At 43.4% G+C, this 18,937-nt stretch overlaps 1 protein-coding gene across 1 annotated transcript in view; it reads left to right on the forward strand.

Annotated features, from left to right (window-relative positions):
• Window positions 1-18,937, forward strand: part of ipo9 (importin 9) — a 169,329-nt gene that overhangs the window by 104,984 nt on the left and 45,408 nt on the right. The window contains exon 18 of the mRNA XM_072278524.1: window positions 14,287-14,562. Within this exon, the coding sequence (XP_072134625.1) occupies window positions 14,287-14,562 (276 nt within the window). The remainder of the gene's footprint in view (window positions 1-14,286; window positions 14,563-18,937) is intronic.

Here is an 18,937-nt window from a genome sequence, read left to right on the forward strand (position 1 = left end):
AGGAAGGGGAAAAAAGATTATGAGAGAAAACTGGCAGGGAACATAAAAACTGACTGTAAAAGCTTTTATAGATATGTAAAAAGGAAAAGACTGGTAAAGACAAATGTAGGTCCCCTACAGACAGAAACAGGTGAATTGATTATGGGGAGCAAGGACATGGCAGACCAATTGAATAATTACTTTGGTTCTGACTTCACTAAGGAGGACATAAATAATCTTCCAGAAATAGTAGGGGACAGAGGGTCCAGTGAGATGGAGGAACTGAGGGAAATACATGTTAGTAGGGAAGTGGTGTTAGGTAAATTGAAGGGATTAAAGGCAGATAAATCCCCAGGGCCAGATGGTCTGCATCCCAGAGTGCTTAAGGAAGTAGCTCAAGAAATAGTGGATGCATTAGTGATAATTTTTCAAAACTCGTTAGATTCTGGACTAGTTCCTGAGGATTGGAAGGTGGCTAATGTAACCCCACTTTTTAAAAAAGGAGGGAGAGAGAAACCGGGGAATTATAGACCGGTTAGCCTAACGTCGGTGGTGGGGAAACTGCTAGAGTCAGTTATCAAAGATTTGATAACAGCACATTTGGAAAGCGGTGAAATCATCGGACAAAGTCAGCATGGATTTGTGAAAGGAAAATCATGTCTGACGAATCTCATAGAATTTTTTGAGGATGTAACTAGTAGAGTGGATAGGGGAGAGCCAGTGGATGTGGTATGTTTGGATTTTCAAAAGGCTTTTGACAAGGTCCCACACAGGAGATTAGTGTGCAAACTTAAAGCACACGGTATTGGGGGTAAGGTATTGATGTGGATAGAGAATTGGTTAGCAGACAGGAAGCAAAGAGTGGGAATAAACGGGACCTTTTCAGAATGGCAGGCGGTGACTAGTGGGGTACCGCAAGGCTCAGTGCTGGGACCCCAGTTGTTTACAATATATATTAATGACTTGGATGAGGGAATTAAATGCAGCATCTCCAAGTTTGCGGATGACACGAAGCTGGGTGGCAGTGTTAGCTGTGAGGAGGATGCTAAGAGGATGCAGAGTGACTTGGATAGGTTGGGTGAGTGGGCAAATTCATGGCAGATGCAATTTAATGTGGATAAATGTGAAGTTATCCACTTTGGTGGCAAAAATAGGAAAACAGATTATTATCTGAATGGTGGCCGATTAGGAAAAGGGGAGGTGCAACGAGACCTGGGTGTCATTATATACCAGTCATTGAAAGTGGGCATGCAGGTACAGCAGGCGGTGAAAAAGGGGAATGGTATGCTGGCATTTATAGTGAGAGGATTCGAGTACAGGAGCAGGGAGGTACTACTGCAGTTGTACAAGGCCTTGGTGAGACCACACCTGGAGTATTGTGTGCAGTTTTGGTCCCCTAATCTGAGGAAAGACATCCTTGCCATAGAGGGAGTACAAAGAAAGTTCACCAGATTGATTCCTGGGATGGCAGCACTTTCATATGAAGAAAGACTGGATGAACTGGGCTTGTACTCATTGGAATTTAGAAGATTGAAGGGAGATCTGATTGAAACGTATAAAATCCTAAAGGGATTGGACAGGCTAGATGCAGGAAGATTGTTCCCGATGTTGGGGAAGTCCAGAACGAGGGGTCACAGTTTGAGGATAAAGGGGAAGCCTTTTAGGACCGAGATTAGGAAAAACTTCTTCACACAGAGAGTGGTGAATCTGTGGAATTCTCTGCCACAGGAAACAGTTGAGGCCAGTTCATTGGCTATATTTAAGAGGGAGTTAGATATGGCCCTTGTGGCTACGGGGATCAGTGGGTATGGAGGGAAGGCTGGTGCAGGGTTCTGAGTTGGATGATCAGCCATGATCATAATAAATGGCGGTGCAGGCTCGAAGGGCCGAATGGCCTACTCCTGCACCTATTTTCTATGTTTCTATGACATTTTCACTGATTAGTAACACCACCTTTAATCCCTCCTGCTCTGTCACGTCTAAAACAATGGAACCCGGAATAATGAACTGCCCTCCTTCAACCAAGTCTTGCTGGTGGCTACAATACCCTAATTCTATGTGTTGGTCTATGCCCTGAGCTCATCTGCCTTTCCTACTTCTTGCATTGAAATATATGGAACTCAGAATGTTCGCCCCACCATTCTCAACCCTTTGCTTCCTGACTTAACAACATATGTCTCCACAACCACTCTGGTTCCCATCTCCCTGCAACTCTAGTTTTAAACCCCTCTCCCCCCCCCCCACCCCCTCCAGTTCAGGTGCAAACCTTCTATACAGGTCCACCTTCCCTGGAAGGGAGCCCAATGATCCAAAAATTTGAAGCTTTCCCTCCTACACCAACTGCCTTGCCGTGTGGTAAACTGTATAACATTCCTATCAGTGGCCTCACTAGCATGTGACATGGGTAGCAATCACAGCCCTGGAGGTTCTGTACTTAACTCAGCACCTAACTCCCTGAACTCACTTTACAGAACCTCATCATTCTTCCTACTGGTGTCATTGGTACCTATATAGATTACGTCCTTAGGCTGTTCACCCTCCTACTTAAGAATGCTGAGGACTTGATCCGAGATGTCCTGGAGCCTGGCACCTGGGAGGTAATGTACCACCCAGGAATCTTGTTCTCGTCCACAGAACCTCCTTTCTTTTTTCCTAACTAACAAATCCGCTATCACCACAGCTCCCCACCTTCTCCCCATTTCCCTTCTGAGCCACAGAGCCAGACTCAGTGGGAGTGATTTTACTGCTGTGACTTACCTCTGATAGGTCACCCCACCCCCACTACCACCCAACAGTATCCAAAATGGTATACCTGTTGATGAGGGGGATGGTCACAGGGTTACTCTACACTTGACTGTTTAACCCCTTTCAGCCTCCTGTCTGTCAACCAGTTTCCAGTGTCTTGCACCTTGGGTGTCACTACCTCTCTTTCCATCCTGTCTGTCACCTCCTCAGCCTCCCAAATGATCTGGAGTTTATCCAGTTCCAGCTCCAATTCCTTAACGTGGAGTGTTAGAAGCTGCCCTTATTGCTGGAGGTCTCTATGCCTTCCCACATCCTGCAAGAGCATTCAACTATCCTGCATGACATTCCTACTGGTCTAGCTATGCAGTTGTAAAGAAGGAAACAATAAATAAACTGAAAAAAGAAATCTTAACTACAGCTTTTCGCCTTCTCTCACTCAAGCGTCTCCTTGCTGAAGTCTCAAAATCCCCACTCTTAACACTGTCCACTCCTGCAAAGACCTCTCTGCTTGGACCTGCCTTATTTTAACTTGTACTGTCTAATGAATCCCAATATTCAAGTGCCAAAACCCCCGCGAAGCGCTGCTTTTTAATGCACCCTTGCCAACTGAGTAAGTTACTTCTTCTCTCGCTCCCAACCTCTGATTCACCACTGTTGTCTTTCTATTTTCCTTTGTTCTTGTAATACTTAATAAAACAACTGCAAGCAACAAGTTTTGGACATTGAACATTATAGGATAGTACAGACCTTTAGGCCCACGATGATGTGCTGACCTTTTAACCTACTAAGATCAATCTAACCCTTCCCTCCTACATAGCCCTCCAACTTTCTCTAATCCATGTGCCTACATTAGTTTCTTAAATGTCTCTAATGTATCTGCCTCTACTGTCACCCTTGGCAGTGCATTCCACACACCCACACATCTCTGTGTAATAAAGCAACACACATCAAAGTTGCTGGTGAACGCAGCTGGCCAGGCAGCATCTCTAGGAAGAGGTGCAGTCGATGTTTCAGGCCGAGACCCTTCGTCAGGACTAACTGAAGGAAGAGTGAGTAAGGGATATGAAAGTTGGAGGGGGAGGGGGAGATCCAAAATGATAGGAGAAGACAGGAGGGGGAGGGATAGAGCCAAGAGCTGGACAGGTGATAGGCAAAAGGGGATATGAGAGGATCATGGGACAGGAGGTCCGGGAAGAAAGACAAGGGGGGGGTGGGGACGCAGAGGATGGGCAAGAGGTATATTCAGAGGGACAGAGGGAGAAAAAGGAGAGTGAGAGAAAGAATGTGTGTATAAAAATGAGTAACAGATGGGGTACGAGGGGGAGGTGAGGCATTAGTGGAAGTTAGAGAAGTCGATGTTCATGCTATCAGGTTGGAGGCTACCCAGATGGAATATAAGGTGTTGTTCCTCCAACCTGAGTGTGGCTTCATCTTTACAGTAGAGGGGGCTGTGGATAGACATGTCAGAATGGGAATGGGATGTGGAATTAAAATGTGTGGCCACTGGGAGATCCTGCTTTCTCTGGCGGACAGAGCGTAGATGTTCAGCAAAGCGGTCTCCCAGTCTGCGTCGGGTCTCGCCAATATATAGAAGGCCACATCGGGACCACCGGACGCAGTATATCACCCCAGTCGACTCACAGGTGAAGTGTTGCCTCACCTGGAAAGACTGTTTGGGGCCCTGAATGGTGGTAAGGGAGGAAGTGTAAGGGCATGTGTAGCACTTGTTCCGCTTACACGGATACGTTGCGTTCACCAGCAACTTTGATATGTGTTGCTTGAATTTCCAGCATCTGTAGAATTCCTGTTGTCTGTGTAATAAACTTGCTTCTAGCATCCCCCTGTGCTTTCTTCAATTCATCTTAAAATTATGACCCTGAGAGTTTCTTAAAGTGTGCCTGTCTAAAGGTTTCTTAAATTCCCCTAATGTACCTACCTATAGCACCAGCATTGGCAGGGCATTCAATGGACCTGCCACTTCTTGTGTAAGAAAAAAACTATCTCTTATATTCCCCCTATATTTGTCACCTGTTATCCACCTTTACTTCAAAGAGAAAAGCCATAGCCTGCTCAACTTAACCTCATAAGAAATGCTCTTTTGTCCAGGCAGCATCCTGTTAAATCTCCTGTAAAGTTTCCACATCCTTCCTTTAAAGTATACTTCCTATTTGTGCCTCAGTCTTGACTTCTAAACCTCTGGATTGAATAGGTATAAAATCCTAACAGGGTTAAAATTTGACTGGACACAAGATGGGTGGTAACAATATTTACTGGGACTTGTTTAAGTCCATCAGCCTTACTGGGGCATAGGCTGCTAGATTATAAGGCGGAGGGGTTGGGGTTTCTAGAGTACCTATGATAAGCCTATTTAGAGTCCTCTGTCCTGGTCCAGTCTTTCAAGTTTTTTCCAGGTGTAGCCCATTTTCTTGATGTATCCTGCTTCTCCCAGGGATGAGGTCTTTGAAGCTTCTGTTGGCATTTCTGTAGTGCTGGGCTTTTACAGGATGAGGCGCTAGCCCCATGCACAACCCTCCGCTTTTCACACCTGGGCTTGGGGCTGTCCCTGGCGGAGTGACAGGGACTTGGTGAAAATAATATTCAATTGTCTGCTATTGTATGATTGCTTCAAAAATTAATTTGTATGTGTTTATGGTACAACAGGGTTAGAATTTGACCAGGCACAAGGAGGATGCCAAAATAACTACAGTGCCATCAATTAATCAGGGTGTTCACTTATTTATTTATGGAAAATATGCTGGAGAGATAGAACTGTGGGACAAACTGAGTAAGTATTTTGCACCAGTCTTCACTGTGGAAGACATTAGCAGTTTGCCAGAAGTTCAAGACTCTCAGGGGGCAGAGGTGAGTAGCTGCTATTACTAGGGAGAAGGTGTTTGGGAAATTGAAATGTCTGAAGGTAGAGAAATTACCTGGACCAGATGAAACAGGGTTCTGAAAGAGGTATCGCAGAGACGTGGAGGCATTAGAAATAATCTTTCAAGAATCACTAGATTCTGGAATGGTTCTGGAGAACTGGAAAATTGCATATGGCACTCCACTCTTCGAGAAGGGAGGGAGGAAGAAAAAAGGAATCTTTGGTCTCTCTTCCAGGAAAGGTGGGACCTGTGCAGAAGGAATGATTTGTACCTGACTGGAGGGGGATGAATATCCTTGCGGGAAAATTTGTTAATGCTGCACTGTGGGGTTTAAACTAGACTTGCAGGGGGATGGGAACTAGAGTGTCAGAACAGTTAGTGGAGAGATTATGGAGCCAGATGTTGGTAAGACCTCAGACAAAGATCTTTGAGTTGAGCATGGTGCAACAAAATTGAAAAGGGTGAATACAGGACTGAAGGTGTTGTATCTGAATGCGTGCAGTATACAGAATAAGGTAGGTGAATTTGCAGCACAGTTGCAGATTGGCAGGTACGATGTTGTAGCTGGGAGCTTAATGTCCAAGGATACACATGGTAGCAAAAGGATAGGCAGGAAGGCAGAGGGGGCGGTGTTGCGCTGTTGGTGAAAAAAATAAAATCATTAGAAAGAGGTGACATTGGGTCAGAAGATGTTGAATCATTGTGAATAGAGCTAAAGGGACTGCAAGGGTAAAAAGACCACAGTGGGAGTTGTATACAGACCCCTAAACAGTAGTAAGGATGTGGTCTACAAATTACAATGGGAGATAGAAAATGCATGCCAAAAGGGCAATGTTACAATAGTTATGGGGAAATTCAATATGCAGGTAGATTGGGAAAATCAGGTTGGCGCTAGATTACAAGGGGAGGGATTTCTAGAATACAGGTTTCCCCCGCCATCCGAAGGTAGAGCGTTCTTATGAAACGGTTCGTAAGCCGGAATGTCGTAAAGTGAAGAAGCAATCACCATTTATTTATATGGGAAAAATTTGTGAGTGTTCACAGACCCAAAAAATAACTTACCAAATCATGCCAAATGACACATAAAACCTAAAATAACAGTAACATATAGTAAAAGCAGGAATGATATGATAAATACGCAGCCTATATAAAGTAGAAATACTTTTCTGCAATCATTGCCGCACTGTCCACCATAGCGAAAATCTCACGCAAGCGCTTTGGGCAGAAACACTCTCTCCAGTAACCTTTAAGCTATGAAGCTGCCAAATCATACCAAATAACACATAAAAATACACAACCTATATAAAGTAGAAATAACGTATGTACAGTGTAGTATCACTTACTGGAATCGGGAAGACAGCGCTGAGCACACTGATGATGGTGTGTTAGGCTGAGTCATCGGAGGTTGGGGTGGTGGGACACTGCGGTGCCATCTCATTGTCGTCTGTTTCCATCAGGGCAGGCAGGTCATCTTCTATGTCTGCCTGCCTCGATGTCGAAGGACGAGGTTCGTTGTCTGCTGTGGCTTGAAAAATGACAGTATGCTTGACTGCTTAGCCTCGCGCAGTCTTCTATTATACGGTTCTTTGTAAGCACGCAAATCATCCTGCAAATGTGCTCTAAACCTACGTACCCTTTCAAAATTAAAGTTGTACTTTTCTCCAATCATTGCAGCGAAAATCTCACGCAGTTGCTTCACGTTCAGTTCCTGGACAACTTCACTTTCGGTCCATTCGCTACTGCATTCGGTTTTGATTGTTATCCTTTCCTCTTCCAATTGCATCAGCTCTTCATCTATCAGTTCTTGGTCATGGGATGCCAAAACCTCTTCAACATCATCTTCGTCAACTTCCACAAGCCAAGCTCACTTTGTCCTTACTTTGTTCACCACGATCGAAACGCATAATTATGTCTAGTTTTACACTAAGTGTAATACCCTTATGAGCTCTTTTGGGCTTTTCCGATACCTTAGAACTCATCTTGCCAACGGATGCCCAAAATAAATCGACATAATGCACAGATGCTCACAGGCAGGTGTTTAAGCAATGCCGGCTAGAATGCAGTTCCGGGGGAGGCGCTTGGCTGCTTGGGGCGTGCGCGCTGCCTTTTTTTTACACGCTGCCTTTTTTTGTAACAGTGAAAACACCTTCTGTTAGCGAAAACAGGTAACTAATGTAGGTCTTTTGTAACAGCGAAGTGTCGTAAAGCGAATGTTTGAAAAGTGGGGGACACCTGTACCTACGATAAGGCTATTTAGAGCAGCTCGTGGTTGAGCCCATGAGAGGATCATCTTTTCTGGATTGGGTGTAATGCTATGAACCAGAATTGATTAGAGAGTTTACAGTTTAAAAAAAAGCCTTTAGGGGTAAGTGATCATAATATGATCGAATTCACCCTGAAATTTGAGAAGGAGAGACTAAAGTCAGATGTATCAGTGTTACGGTGGAGTAAAGGGAATTACAGAGGTATGAGAGTGGAGTTGGCCAGAATTGATTGGAAAAGAACACTGGCAGTGATGACGGCAGAGCAGCAACGGCTGGAATTTCTGGAAGCAATTTGGAAGGCACAGGATATATACATCCCAAAGAGGGAGAAATATTCCAAAGGAAACCTGACTCATCCATGGCTAGCAAGAGAAGTCAAAGCCAACATAAAAGCCAAAGAGAAGGATCATAGGAAGTGAGAGGATTGGGAAGTTTTTAAATACCAACAGAAGGCAATTAAAAAATCATTAAGAAGACAAAGATGGAATACAGAAGTAAGTTGGCCAATAATATTAAAAAGGATACCAAAAGTTTCTTTAGGCACATTAAGTTTAAAAGGGAGGCGACAGTGGATATTGGACCGATGCAAACCGATGCTAGAAAGGTAGTAATGGGAGATGAGGAAATAGCGGACGAACTAAATATGTATTTTGCATCAGTCTTCACAGTAGAAGACACTGGCAGTATGGCGGAAGTTCCAGGTGTCGGGTCATAAAGTGTGTGAAGTTACCATTACTAGAGAGAAGGTTCTTGGGAAACTGAAAGGTCTGAAGGCAGAGAAGTCACCTGGACCAGATGGTGTGCACCCGGAGTTCAGAAAGAGGTGACCAAAGAGATTGAGGAGACATTAGTAAAGGTCTTTCAAGAATCATTAGATTCTGCAAAGATTCTGGAAGAGTAGAAAATTGCAAATGTCACTCCACTCTTCAAGAAGGGTGACAGACAGAAGAAAGAAAACTATAGGCCAGTTAGTCTGACTTCTGTGGTTGGGAAGGTGTTGGAGTTGATTATTTAGGATGAGGTCTCAGTGTACTTGGAGGCACATGATAAAATAGGCCAAAGTCAGAATGGTTTCCTTAAGGGAAATCTTGCTTGACAAATATGTTGAAGTTCTTTGAGGAAATAACAAGCAGGATAGTCAAAGGAGGGTCGGTTAATGTTGTGTACTTGGATTTTCAGAAGGCCTTTGGCAAGGTGCCGCACATGAGGCTGCTTAAGCTACAAGCCTATGGTTATTAAAGGAAAGATTCTAGCATGGATAAAGCTGTGGCTGATTGGCAAGGGGCAAAAAATGGGAATAAATGGAGCCATTTCTGACGGGCTTCCAGTGACTAGTGGTGTCCCACAGGAGTCTCTGTTGGGACCAATTCTTTTTAAGTTATTTGTCAATGATTTGGGCGATGGAATTGATGGCCTTGTTGTAAAGTTTGCAAACGATATGAAGGTAGTTTTGAGGAAATAGTGTGATCAGAAGGATTTAGACAGATTAGGAGAATGGGCAAAGAAATGGAAGATGGAATACAGTTTCGGGAAGTGTGTAGTCGTGCACCTTGGTTGAAGGAATGGAAGGGTTGACTATTTTCAAAATTGAGAGAAAATACAAAAAAAAACAGACGTAAATGGACTTGGGAGTCCTTATGCAAGGTCCCCTAATTGTTAATTTGCAGGTTGAGATTGTGGTGAGGAAGGCAAATGCAATGTTAACATTCATTTCAAGAAGACTAAAATATAAAAACAAGGATGTAATGTTAAAACTTTACAAAGCACTGGTGAGGCCACTCTTGGAACATTCTGAGAAAGTTTTTACCCCTATCTTAGAAAAGATGCACTGAAACTGGAGAGGGTTCAAAGGAGGTTCACGAAAATGATTCCAGGATTGTTATGTGAAGAGTGTGTGATGGCTCTGTGCCTGTATTCACTGGAATTCGGGTGAATGAGGAGTTTTGGAACCTATCGAATGGCGAAAGCCTTGATAGAGAGGATGTTTCCTATGATGGGAGAGTCCAAGACCAGGAGACAGCCTCAGAATAGAAGGGTATCCTTTTAGAACAGAGATGAGGAAGAATTTCTTTACCCAGAGAGTGGTAAATCTGTGGAGTTTTTTGCTACAGTCAGCTGTGGACACCAAGTGGTGGGTATATTTAAGGCAGAGGTTGATTCTTGATTTGTCAGGGCATGAAGGGATACAGGGAGAAGGCAGGAGATTGGGGCTGAGAGGAAATGGTGGGCCAAATTGCCTAATTCTGCTCCTGTATCTTATGGAAATTATAGGCCATTTAGCCAGACTGTGAATGAACAAAATCAATTCAAGTGCAGATAATGTAATGTTCATGTCATGTTTTGCTGATGATGTGGAAGATGGTAGAGTCGATTGTTAAGGGTGAGGTTTAGGAGTTCTTGGAGGCAGACATAAAACAGGCAAAAGTCAGCATGGTTTCCTTAAAGAAAAATTTTGCCTGAAAAATCTGGTAGTTCTTTGAGGAAATATCAAGCTGGACAGACAAAGGAGAATCGGTGGATGTTGCGTGTTTGTATTTTCAGAAGACCCTTGACAAGCTGCCATACATCAGGCTGCTAAGCAAGATAAGAGCCCATGTTATTACAGGAAAGATACCAGCATGGATAGAACATTGGGTGATTGCCAGAAGGCAAAGAGTGGGAATAAAGAGCACCTTTTCTGATTAGCTGCCAGTGACTATTGGTGTTCTGCAGGGATCAGTGTTGGGACTACTTTTTACATTGTATTTTATTTGGATGACAGAATTGATGGCTTTGTTGCCAAGTTTGCATATGATACAGAGATGAACATAGGGGTAGGTAATGTTGAGGAAGCAGGGAGTCTGTAGAGGAATCAGTCAGATTAGGAGAATACAATAGAGTGTTGGGTAGGGTGTGGTCATATACTTTGGTAGAAGGAATAAAAATATAGATGATTTTCTAAACGGGGAGAATATTCAAAAATCCAAGATACAGAAGGACTTGGGAGTTCTCGTGGATTCCTTAAAAGTTAACTTGCAGGTTGAGTCGTTCGTGGGGAAGGTAAATGCAATGTTACATTCATTTCGAGAGAACTAAGATGTAAAGATAAGGCTGTAATGCTTGAGGCTTTATAAGGCACTGGTGAGTCCTTACTTGGGTGTACTGTGAGCAGTTTTGGGCCACTTTTCTGAGAAAGGATGTGCTGACATTGGAGAGAGTTCAAAGAAGGTTCACGAAAATAATTCTGGGAAGGAAAGGCTTATCACATGAGGATCGTTTAATGGTTCTTGGTCTGTACTCATAGAATTGAGAAGAATTGGTAGGTGGGGATCTCACTGAAAAGTATTGAATTTTGAAAGGCCTGCATAAAGTGGATGTGGAGAGGATGTTTCTTATAGTGGGTGAGTCTTGGACCAGAGGGTACAACCTCAGAATAGAGGGACGCCCATTTAGAATGGAGATGAGGAATTTCTTTAGCCAGAGGGTGATGAATCTGGAATTCTTTGCCACAGATGGCTGTGGAGGCCAGGTCATTGGGTGTATTTAAGGTGGAGATTGGTAGGTTCTTGATTAGTCAGGGTGTGAAAGGTTACGGGGAGAAGACAGAAGACAAGAGAAGAGGGTTGAGAGGGAAATGGATCAGCCGTGATGAAATGGCGCAGCAGGCTTGGTGGGTCGAATTACCTAATTTTGCTCCTATGTCTTATGGTCTTACTTGGGACAACTCTTACAGAACAAAAACTAATCAAGAAAATAGCAAGGATTCCCTTCATTTATTTGGAGCATTATGCTGATTGATTGGGATAGGAGATGTTGCCAAACAGTTTCTCACTTGAATCAGTGAGAGACTACACTGTACTTAGAGCAAGCTGATTTTGAAGAGTGCTAGTTGCATGTTTGTGTTCAATAGGCAGTAATTTTAGTCATATAACTATATAACAATCACAGCACGGAAGCAGGCCATCTCGGCCCTTCTAGTCCGTGTGGCACTCCTACTCTAACCTAGTCCCACCGACCTGCACTCAGTCCATAACCCTCCATTCCCTTCCTGTCCATATAGCTATCCAATTTAACTTTAAACGACAACATCGAACCTGCCTCAACCACTTCTGCTGGAAGCTCGTTCCACACAGCCACCACTCTCTGAGTAAAGAAGTTCCCCCTCATGTTACCCCTAAACTTTTGCCCTTTAACTCTCAACTCATGTCCTCTTGTTTGAATCTCCCCCACTCTCAATGGAAAAACCCTATCCAAGTCAACTCTATCAATCCCCCTCATAATTTTAAACACCTTTATCAAGTCCCCTCTCAACCTTCTACGCTCCAAAGAATAAAGACCTAACTTGTTCAACCTTTCTCTGTAATTTAGGAGATGAAACCCAGGCAACATTTTAGTAAACATCCTCTGTACTCTCTCAATTTTATTGACATCTTTCCTATAACTTGGTGACCAGAACTGTACACAATACTCCAAATTTGGCCTTACCAATGCCTTATATAATTTCAACATTACATCCCAACTTCTATACTCAATGCTCTGATTAATAAAGGCCATCATACCAAAAGCTTTCTTCACCACCCTATCCACGTGAGATTCCACCTTCAGGGAACTATGTACCATTATTCCTAGATCCCCCTGTTCTACAGCATTCCTCAATGCCCTACCATTTACCATGTATGTCCTATTTTGATTAGTCCTACCAAAATGTAGCACCTCACATTCTTCAGCATTAAACTCCATCTGCCATCTTTCAGCCCTCTCTTCTAACTGGCCTAAATCTCTCTGCAAGCTTTGAAAACCTACTTCATTATCCACAACGCCACCTATCTTAGTATCATCTGCATACTTACTAATCCAATTTACCACCCCATCATCCAGATTATTAATATATATGACAAACAACATTGGACCCAGTACAGATCCCTGAGGCACGTCGCTACACACCGTCCTCCGATTTGACACACAGTTATCCACCACTACTCTCTGGCATCTCTCATCCAGCCACTGCTGATTCCATTTTACTACTTCGATATTAATGCCTAACGATTGAACCTTCCTAACTAACCTTCCGTATGGAACCTTGTCAAAGGCCTTACTGAAGTCCATATAGACAACATCCACCGCTTTACCCTCGTTGACTTTCCTAGTAACCTCATCAAAAAATTCAATAAGATTTGTCAAACATGACCTTCCACGCACAAATCCATGTTGACTATTCCTAATCAGACTCTGTCTATCCAGATAATTATATATACCATGTCTAAGAATACTTTCCATCAAATTACCCACCACTGACGTCAAACTCACAGGCTGATAATTGCTAGGTTTACTCTGAGGACCCTTTTTAAACAATGGAACCACATGAGCAATATGCCAATCCTCCGGCACCATGCCAATTTCTAATGACATTTGAAATATTTCTGTCAGAGCCCCTGCTATTTCCACACCAACTTCCCTCAAGGTCCTAGGGGATATCTTGTCCGGACCCGGAGACTTATCCACTTTTATATTCCTTAAAAGCGCCAGTACTTCCTCTTCTTTAATCATCATACTTTCCATAACTACCCTTCTTGTTTCCTTTACCTTACACAATTCAATATCCTTCTCCTTAGTGAATACCGAAGAAAAGAAATTGTTCAAAATCTCCCTCATCTCTTTTGGCTCCGTACATAGCCGTCCACTCTTCTCTAAGGGACTAATTTTATCCCTCACTATCCTTTTGCTATTAATATAACTATAGAAACCCTTTGGATTTATTTTCACCTTACTTGCTAAAGCTGCCTCGTATTTTCTTTTAGTCACTGATAATTGGCAAGAAATAAGCAATAAGACAATTCAGAACTGTTTTGGTTCACTGCTGTTTCAAGCATTCAGGCTTGAGGATGCCAGAAACAGCCAGGAGTGAATTGAAGCAGTTTTGCTACTTTAGCAAAGTAGGAACCACATAAAATTTGAAGGTATCAACAATCATCTTGAATGTTACAATGAAAATAAAGATTTGGAGGATGCAATCGTCAAAAACCCTGTATGAAGGCAATTCATTATCCGCACTAAATGTTTGAGCTGATTTTGTTCATCTACAATCAATCAACAGAGCACAGCAGCGTACCCTGGATGAATTCCTCTGTGGATATCTATTAGGAACTAATACACAGTGTTATAGTACAGTAGTAGTAGTAGTATGGGTAGTGTTTTAATTTGTTCTGTATTCCATTTGAATACTTAATTTGTTACTCAGTTGTTTTTATACATTTTAATTATTTCCTTGAAACCAGCTAATTGGGTCAAAATTTACTGGTCTGGATGTGTCCCAATTAACTGCAATTCACTGAATTTGATTGTATGCTCCTACTGTATGATTGCAGAAAAAAATGTATTTGTTTATACTACTCGGTGCATTAGATACAGTGAAATCTCTTAATCCAAGGTTTGTTCTTTTACAGAATGGTGGCGAGTGTCTGCGGGCCTACGTGGCTGTCGCAATGGAACAGATAGCGCAGTGGCATGATGAGCAGGGTCACAACGGGCTCTGGTATGTCATGCAAGTGGTTAGCCAGCTTCTGGATCCGCGCAGTACAGAATGTACAGCAGCGTTTGTGGGGCGCCTGATCTCCACCCTCATCTCTAAGGCGGGCTCACAGCTGGGAGAGAACCTTGACCAGATCCTGCGAGCGATCCTCAGCAAGATGCAACAAGCAGAAACTCTCACTGTCATGCAGGTAAGAGCCGGAACTCTGCAAAAGAGGGCATTTCTGTGATGCAGTGGGGGTGTTAGAGAGTCGCAGCATTGTGAGATAGTGAGTCAGAAAGGCACGCTGGCTCAGGAGAGTGCAGAACACAAAGAGAATTTCAGTGAGTACGGACCCAGAGCCATCAAACGTTCCTCATATGATAACCCTTTCATTCCTGGAATCATCCTTGTGAACCTCCTATAAGCCCAATCCAATGCCAGCACATCTTTTCTTAGATGAGGAGCCCAAAACTGTTCGCAATATTCAAGGTGAGGCCTCGCCAGTGCCTTATAAAGCCTCAGCATCACATTTACAATAGCACTGGAGAGAGATAGGAACAGACAAGTTAGAAAAGCGCTTAATTGGAGTAAGAGGAATTATGAGGCTATCAGGCAGGAAATTGGAAGCTTAAATTGGAAACAGATGTTCTCAGGGAAAAGTACGGAAGAAATGTGGCAAATGTTCAGGGGATATTTGTGTGGAGTTCTGCATAGGTTCGTTCCAATGAGACCGGGATGTTATGGTAGGGTGCAGGAACCATGGTGTACAAAGGCTGTAATAAATTTAGTCAAGACGAAAAGAAAAGCTTACAAAAGGTTCAGAGAGCTAGGTAATGTTAGAGATCTAGAAGATTATAATGCTAATAGGAAGGAGCTTTAGAAGGAAATTAGGAGAGCCAGAAGGAACCATGAGAAGGCCTTGGCAGGAAGGATTAAGGAAAATCCCATGGCATTCTACAAGTATGTGAAGAGCAAGAGGATAAGACGTGAAAGAATAGGACCTATCAAGTGTGACAGTGGGAAAGTATGTATGGAACCGGAGGAAATAGCAGAGGTACTTAATGTATACTTCAGTAGTCACTCTGGAAAAGGATCTTAGTGATGACTTGCAGCAGACTGAAAAGCTTGAGCATGTAGATATTAAGAAAGAGGATGTGCTGGAGCTTTTGGAAAGCATCAAGTTGGATTAGTCGCCAAGACCGGATGAGATGTACCCCAGGCTACTGTGGAAGGCGAGGGAGGAGATTGCTGAGCCTCTGGCGATGATCTTTGTATCATCAATGGGGACGGGAGAGGTTCCAGAGGATTGGAGGGTTGTGAATGTTGTTCATTTGTTCAAGAAAGGGAGTAGAGATAGCCCAGGAAATTATTGACCAGTGAGTCTTACCTCAGTGGTTGGTAAGTTGATTGAGAAGATCCTGAAAGGCAGGATTTATGAACATTTGGAGAGGTATAATGTGATTAGGAATAGTCAGCATGGCTTTGTCAAGGGCAGGTCGTGCCTTATGAGCATGATTGAATTTTTTGAGGATGTGACAAAACACATTGATGAAGGAAGAGCAGTAGATGTAGTGTATATGGATTTCAGCAAGGCATTTGATAAGGTACCCCATGCAAGGCTTATTGAGAAAGTAAGGAGGCATGGGATCCAAGGGGACAATGCTCTGTGGATCCAGAACTGGCTTGCCCACAAAAGGCAAAGAGTGGTTGTAGACGGGTCATATTCTGCATGGAGGTGGGTCACCAGTGGTGTGCCTCAGGGATCTGTTCTGGGACCCCTGCTCTTCGTGATTTTAATAAATGCCCTGGATGAGGAAGTGGAGGGATGGGTTAGTAAATTTGCGGATGACACAAAGGTTGGAGGTGTTGTGGATAGTGTTGAGGGCTGTCAGAGGTTACAGCGGGACATTGATAGGTTTCAAAACTGGGCTGAGAAGTGGCAGATGGAGTTCAACCCAGATAAGTGTGAGGTGGTTCAGTTTGGTGGGTCAAATATGATGGCAGAATATAGTATTAATGGTAAGACTCTTGGCAGTGTGGGGGATCAGAGGGATCTTGGGGTCCGAGTCCATAGGACGCTCACAGCAGCTGCACAGGTTGACTCTGTGGTTAAAAAGGCATACAGTGTATTGGCCTTCATCAGTCGTGGAATTGAATTTAGGAGCCGAGAAGTAATGCTGCAGCTATATAGGACCTTGCTCAGACCTCACTTGGAGTACTGTGCTCAGTTCTGGTTGCCTCACTACGGGAAGGATGTGGAAGCCTACAAAGGGTGCAGAGGAGATCTACAAGGATGTTGCTTTGATTGGGGAGCATGCCTTATGAGAATGGGTTGAGTGAACTCGGCCTTTTCTCCTTGGAGCGACGAGGGATGAGAGGTGACCTGATAGAGGTATATAAGATGATGAGAGGCATTGATTGTGTGGATAGTCAGAGGCTTTTTCCCAGGGCTGAAATAGTTGCCACAAGAGGACACAGGTTTAAGGTGCTGGGGGGTAGGTACAGAGGAGATGTCAGGGGTAAGTTTTTTACTCAGAGAGTGGTGAGTGCGTGGAATGGGCTGCCAGTAACGGTGGTGGAGGCGGATACGATAGGGTCTTTTAAGAGACAAGCAACACACATCAAAGGTGCTGGTGAACGCAGCAGGCCAGGCAGTATCTCTAGGAAGAGGCACATTTGACGTTTCAGGCCGGGACCCTTCGTCAGGACTAACTGAAGGAAGAGTTAGTAAGATGTGTGTTGCTTGAATTTCCAGCAACTGCAGAATTCCTCTTGTTTGCTCTTTTAAGAGACTTTTGGATATGTACATGGAGCTTAGAAAAATAGAGGGTTGTAGGGAAGCCTAGTAATTTCTAAGGTAGGGATATGTTCGGCACAACTTTGTGGGCCAAAGGGCCTGTATTGTGCTGTAGGTTTTCTATGTTTCTATCTCTGCTCTTATATTCAAGACCTCTTGAAAGGAATGCTAATGTTCACAACACATTGGAGGAACTTAGCAGGTCAGGCAGCATCCATGGAAAAGAACAGTCAGCGTTTCGGGCCGGAACCCTTCGTCAGGACCCTTCTCTCCACTGCAATGCTAATGTTGCATTTGCCTTCCTCACCAGTGACTCTACCTGCAAATTGAGATTTAGGGTGTTCTGCACAAAGACTCCCAAATCCCTTTCAATCTCAGATTTTTGGATTTTCTCTCTGTTTAGAAAAAGTCTGCACATTTATTTCTACTACCAAAGTGCATGATCATGCACTTTCCAACATTATGTTTCATTAGCCACTTTCTTGCCCATTCTCCTAATCTGCCTAAGTCCTCTGTAACCTACCCGTTTCCTCAACACTATCTACCCCTCCACCAATCTTCATATTACACCCTATCCTCGTTATATGCCGGGGATACGTTCCTCGAAGTCAACGCATAATGTGAATAATTATTTAAATGGAGAAAATAGGGATGCATTCTTGAGGCTTCCTAAATATGTTTATCTGTAAGTTATTCACATTTTCATACCAATACGACACAAAAGCAGTACAGGACCACAAGGCAACATTTGTATTATATTTCATCAATTTCAGGTAATATTCAACGTAATAAATTATAGAAAGTTAACATACTAGGCTGTACAGTACTCACCAACAGTGGCAGGTGCGTTGGCTCCAGGAGATGAGTAGTTGTGGTGTCGGGCAGCTTTACATGAATGAGGTGCATGGTTGTGTGTCGTCAGGATCATTAAGGACAGCGAGGGGTGAAGGAAGACTCACAGAACTCTCAGCAGGAGATGACACCGTTTTGAAGAAAGTGGTGAGGATTATTTGCTTGGCAGCATTTTGTTTTTCAGCATAAATTTGCTTGTAGGGAAGAAGGCTTGACTGCAGGGAACGACTGAACCATATACAACCATATAACAATTACAGCACGGAAACAGGCCATCTTGAACCTTCTAGTCCATGCCGAACTCTTACTCTCACCTAGTCCCACCGACCTGCACTTAGCCCATAACCCTCCATTCCTTTCCTGTCCATATAGCTGTCCAGTTTATCTTTAAATGACAACATCAAACCTGCCTTAAACACTTCTGCTGGAAGCTCGTTCCACACAGCCACCACTCTCTGAGTAAAGAAGTTCCCCCTCATGTTACCCCTAAACTTTTGCCCTTTAACTCTCAACTCATGTCCTCTTGTATGAATCTCCCCCACTCTCAATGGAAAAAGCCTATCCAAGTCAACCATCTATCCCTCTCATAATCTTAAATACCTCTATCAAGTCTTCCCTCAACCTTCTACGTTCCAAAGAATAAAGACCCAGCTTGTTCACCCTTTCTCTGTAACTCAGGTGATAAAACCCAGGTGACAGTCTAGTAAACCTCTGTACTCTCTATTTTGTTGACACCTTTCCTATAATTTCGGTGACCAAAACTGTACACAATACTCCAAATTTGGCCTCACCAATGCCTTGTACAATTTCAACATTACATCCCAACTCCTATACTCAATGCTCTGATTTATAAGGGCCAGCATAGCAAAAGCTTTCTTTACCACCCTATCCACATGAGAGTCCATCTTCAGGGAACTATGTACCATTATTCCTA

Source organism: Mobula birostris, chromosome 14 (assembly GCF_030028105.1).
Source record: "Mobula birostris isolate sMobBir1 chromosome 14, sMobBir1.hap1, whole genome shotgun sequence".
NCBI lineage: Eukaryota > Metazoa > Chordata > Chondrichthyes > Myliobatiformes > Myliobatidae > Mobula > Mobula birostris.